The 5443-nt window shown below is 44.6% G+C and overlaps 1 protein-coding gene across 1 annotated transcript in view; it reads left to right on the top strand.

The window, feature by feature from the left end:
- Positions 1-5443, top strand: part of MYOF (myoferlin) — a 179860-nt gene that overhangs the window by 120974 nt on the left and 53443 nt on the right. The window contains 5 exon segments of the mRNA XM_042782367.1: positions 505-686; positions 935-1093; positions 1214-1312; positions 2675-2836; positions 5028-5193. Of these exon segments, the coding sequence (XP_042638301.1) occupies positions 505-686; positions 935-1093; positions 1214-1312; positions 2675-2836; positions 5028-5193 (768 nt within the window).

Raw genomic sequence — 5443 nt, 5'->3', positions numbered from 1 at the left:
ATTTATCAAGTATTGACTATATGACGGGCTCTCTCCTAAGTAGTTTACATTCTTTGTATCATTTCATCCTCACAACTCTATGAAGCGGGTATTATTTCTTTTACTGTATGGAAGAGGAAACCAAAGTTTAGAAAGGTTAAGCATTTTCCAAGGTCATGTGGCAGATGGGATTTGAACTCGTTTCTGGCTGCAGAGCCTGTTCTCTTAACACAGTGCAGGAAACTGGCTCAGAAGATTGTGTGTCCACTTAGCCTGATGGGGACCATCTCCAGAGAGAACTCCCAGCAGACCTCAGGGCTTTTATGTGCCTCTACTGCAGACAAGCGTCCCATCACTTTGGTGCCCTACCCTTTGTACCCCCTGCTCCCTAGAACCTTTATTTTCCAGGTTGGTGGTGAGGGTCCATAATCACTGTAGCAGGAGGAAAAGCATGTGGTTAAATGAGTGGTGCTGGGCGCTGAACTTGAGTCATGGCCCCACTGTCATTCTCTCTTCCTGTTTTAGATCCTTATGCTCATGTCTCCTTCCTCCATCGAAGCAAAACAACTGAGATCATCCACTCAACCTTGAACCCCACATGGGACCAAACAATTATATTTGATGAAATTGAAATCTATGGAGAACCCCAGACAGTCCTACAGAACCCACCCAAAGTTGTCATCGAACTTTTTGACAATGACCAAGTGGTAAGTAATTTAGAATTTCTAAGATAGCTTGGGGGGTGATGGAGATTTTATTATTGTTACTATTGTAGTTAAAAAGTACACAACCAAAACATTTGCCAATATAACAGCTGCTACATTTACAGTTCAATAACATGTTGATTACGTTTTTCATGTTGTGCAACCATTATCTCTATCTTTTTCCAAAATGTTGGCGATGGAGATTTGAAAAGATGTTCATTAAAGAATTTAAGGATTGCTTGTTTTTCTAGAGCAAAGATGAATTTTTAGGACGCAGTATTTTCTCTCCTCTGGTGAAACTAAACTCAGAAATGGACATCACCCCCAAACTTCTCTGGCACCCAGTAATAAATGGAGACAAGGCCTGTGGGGATGTCCTTGTAACTGCAGAGCTGATTCTGAGGGACAAGGTAAGTTGCTGAGTGCTCACTCATATGTTCTTTTAGAGTAGCTGCTTAATTATTAGTAATTCTAGGCACAGTTTGCTTAAAGTGAAGAGAAGCATTGACATTTTCGTGTTTGTTTAATAGGATGGCTCCAACCTTCCCATTCTTCCCTCACAAAGGGCACCAAATCTATACATGGTCCCCCAGGGAATCAGACCTGTGGTTCAACTCACTGCTATTGAGGTATGCTGCACTTTAAGCTTTATTTATCAAATGAAATGAATGTGGCTACAAAACTGTAATCATTCATATGTTGTAGTTGTTATGTGCCGTCGAGTTGGACCTGACTCATAGCGACCCCTCATTGGGTTTCCAAGGAGGTATCACTATGGAAGTAGATTGCCCAACCTTCCTTCTAAGGAGTGTCTGGTGGGTTTGAACCTCCAGCCTTCTGGTTAGCAGTCAAATGCCTTAGGCACTACACTACCAAAACTGCACATTTTCTTGCTGTTTTCAACTTCCTGTGAATTTATCCAAAATTTGAAATGTTCATCAAAATGGAAGGCTTGTCAAAGCATCAGGGAGAGGTCAATTTCAACATTATTGAGGGCATCTGGAGTCCTCATTTACTGGGAACCAGCAGATTTCTGAGTGTCTGGGGTCACCTGGAGAGCTGTGAGAGGGAAGATGGCCTCAGACCAGTGTGTCTGTCTGTGCAGAGAGGAGGGGAACTCAAGAGAGAAGTTGAGGGTGGGAAGGAAGTAATGGGGAATGGTAGCATGTTAGATAGAGCAGAGACAGGCTGATGGAGCCAGCCAGGTGGCTTGGGAACCCTACCTGGCCTATGATCAAGGCCTTCCCCTTGTCCAGTCAAGCAGTTGTTACCCAGGGATTTCATTCTCTTGCTCCTTGGCTAACAGTTCTCAAAGAATGAGGCAGATGGCTTTAAACAACAACTATCGTTTTGAATGCTTGCACTATGTAAGGAAGTTTACCCTTGATCCTCAAAATAACTCTATGGCAGAAAACACTATCAATCCTGTTTGTAGAAGAGACATAACCAGTTGCATTAAGTCAATCTCTGTCTTGGTGATCCTGTGTGTGTCAGAATAGGACTGTGTGCCATAGAGTCTGCAATGGCTGAGTTTTCAGAAATGATAGCCAGGTGTCTCTGGGTGGACTTGAACCCCTAACTTTTGGTTGGGATCCCCGGTGGTGCGATCAGTGAAGGGGCTCAGCTGCTAGCAGAAAGGTTGGAGGTTGCCAGGAGCTAGAGTTGATTTGACAGCAACTGGTTTGATGGGACATAGATGAGAGAGATTAAATAACTTGCCAGAGTTCACATTGTAAAATATGGCCCAGCCAGGATGTGATTCCTACCCTCAACTGCTCTGCTTCGAAGGAGCAGCTGAGGCAGCAGAAGGGGCAGAACAGCTTTCTTTGCATGACCTGCAGGCTTTCTAGGGCAACGTTCACTGGGGTTTGAGGCAAATCTGCACAAGTCAATCTTAAAGAATGTGCCAATTGTTAAGAAAGAATTTTTTAGTTTGAATATATTTTTAAACATGCTGGTTTTCCTCCCTTCTCTTTAAATTGTTTTCTTAGATTCTAGCTTGGGGCTTAAGAAATATGAAAAACTACCAGATGGCTTCAATCACCTCCCCTAGTCTGGTTGTCGAGTGTGGAGGAGAAAGGGTAGAATCAGTGGTGATCAAAAACCTGAAGAAGACACCCAACTTTCCAAGTTCCGTTCTCTTCATGAAAGTGGTATAGTATCAAGACTCCCTAATAGTTCACGTGTGTTGAGTTGCTGAATTTTATTTGAAACATGAATATATACCTATCACACACACGTGCACACACAAACACGCATACAGTTTTATACATTTTCAAAGTCTGACTATAGAGAAACCACACCTTGTATTCAGTTTGTCAATGACTTATTCCTCTTAGACTCTAACACCACAGTGGTGGTTTCTTAAAGCTTCAGACAGGTCAGGTAACACAGAGCAATAATTATTTAGTTCTCCAACAAACGTCTCATCTACTTAGTTATCTATTACAGACTCTTTCTTGGTCAACCCCTTAAGAACAGACTATGAACTCCCAATCATAGCCCTGTGGACCTAGACTAGAACCCTCTAGGTGGGGACTGGCTGTTTGGGGAAGATTATCTGCCAAGGAACCTGTATGGATCCATGAGGCCATGTCCCTAATGTCCATAGCCACGCCCCACCTCCAGGTTGCCCCTGGGATGGCTCCCTCTTTGCTCCTTCAAAGTGAACATCTAGTTATTAGAAATGACAGAGTACCCCCATCATAGAAGTCAGGAGCAAGAAGAGGTCACCCCATCTTTCCATTCTTTGAGTATCTAAATCCTTCATTTTTATCAAAGAAAAACCTGTCTCTTTTAGTCTATAAAAGGGATAAAAATAAAACCATTGCCTCAGTTGAAAGGGACAGAAAGACCAGAATGTTCCCATTCTTCCTCCTGTCCCTGCCCCTGTGGTCCCCGTAATTGTCCCGCACGGGCTATCTCCCACAGACCTTGAACACTAGGGCCAACTGGCTGAACTGCTCATTTTTCAGATGAGGAAACAGAGGCCGACAGAAAGGAAATGACATATTCAAGTTGTTAGGCTATACCTCCTGTACTGCTGTGACTATGTTCCAACTTCAACAATAAAAGCTAGAGTTCAGTGCTAGGTCTGTCTACTCCATGCATTTCAACTTTATCTAACCCTATATGACAGGTATTTTCACCTGTCTTTCACCACTCTAGGATCCCTGGTGGCACAGTGGTTAAGCATTCAGCTGGCAACCGAAAGGTCAGCAGTTTGAACTCACCAACTGCCCTACAGGAGAAAGATGTGGCAGTCTATTTCCGTAAACATTTACAGCCTAAGAAACCCAATGGGGCAGTTCTACTCTGTCCTGTAGGGTCGCTGTGAGTCTGGATCGACTCAACAGCAATGCGTTTTGTTTGGGTTTTACCCTTTGGAGGAAGGGGACAAGGCTAATAAGTGAGTGGCCAGAGTTTGGACTTAGTCCTTCTGCCTCCAAAGCCCATGCTCTTCCCTGTGCATAGGATGCTGCAGACGTGAACCATAGGATGGTCTGGGCTGGAGTCCCAAAGTAGTTGTTGCTGGGCCACTCCACCCTCTCATCCTAGCCTGCTCCCCTGCCTCCTCCTCTACCTGCCAAGTTCTAGTGTGGAATCTAGCCTTGATCTGTACAGACGCAGAAAGACACTCAGCCTGCTCCTGCTTCTGTTCCTGTGCAAGGCCAGAGATGGAAATTCACCTGGACAACATACCCATGCTTCTCCAGTCAGGCAATGCCACCGAGACCCCTAAATTCTACATGAGGGATCTAGAAGGAGTCAAGGAAAAATAGGCATCCCATTTTGGCACTGAATTCCCAGAGCTTAAAGACTTCCAGCCACAGTTAAACCTTCATGCCAGGGAAGTTCAGTTTTGCTTCTGTTCAGGACTTGGCCAGTCAGTTACCAGAGCTCTCAAGCTTTGTACCTTCACCCAGTTTGGGGAATTACCTCTCAGGAAGCAGTGTGGGGAGGACCAGGTCAGTAGATGCTGATTCCATGTTACGTTAGCTAAAACTTATATAGAGTGCTTATTGTGGGCCAGGGAATATTCTGAGCACTCCATATATATTAATTCAGCAACCATATGACTGGTTTGTGATGAGATAACTGGGCCACAGAGAAGTTAAAAAGTCCCCTAAGGTCATGTAACCAATATGGTAGACCCAGGAATCGATCCCAGGCAGTCTAGCTCAAAGCTCATGCTCCCATCCACCATGCTACTTGTACAACATTATATTATTTCAGTTCCCTGGCTATACAAAGAGTCAGGGTTGGTCCCCTTGGGGCATTTATTGGCAAGGCTGCCCTTATCAGGTGTTGTAAAGAGAAGTGACAGATCTCTGTGACCCCCAGTTCCTACCCAAGGAAGAATTGTACATGCCTCCTCTGGTGATCAAGGTCATCGACCACAGGCAGTTTGGACGGAAGCCAGTTGTTGGCCAGTGCACCATCGACTACCTGGACCGCTTCCGCTGTGACCCTTATGCGGCAAAGGAGGACATTGTGCCACAGCTAAAAGGTAAAGTGCAAGCCCATAAAGAACATTCTGGGAGCTTTTCATGCATGATGTGATTTCATCTTTACAAATCTTCCCAAGGGAAGTGTGCTTTTGTCCAGATTTTGCTGATGAGGAAATGATTTGATTTATGTTGTTGTTGTTGTTGTTATATGCCGTCGAGTCAGCCCTGACTCATAGCGACCCCTCCTTGGGTTTCTGAGGCAGTATCACTACGGAAGTAGGATTGCCCAACCTTCCTTCTGAGGAGTGG

This window comes from Orycteropus afer, unplaced genomic scaffold (assembly GCF_000298275.1).
Source record: "Orycteropus afer afer isolate SDZICR_OR568_19922 unplaced genomic scaffold, OryAfe1.0 scaffold00293, whole genome shotgun sequence".
Lineage (NCBI taxonomy): Eukaryota > Metazoa > Chordata > Mammalia > Tubulidentata > Orycteropodidae > Orycteropus > Orycteropus afer.
This window is presented reverse-complemented; position numbering and strand designations above follow the sequence as displayed.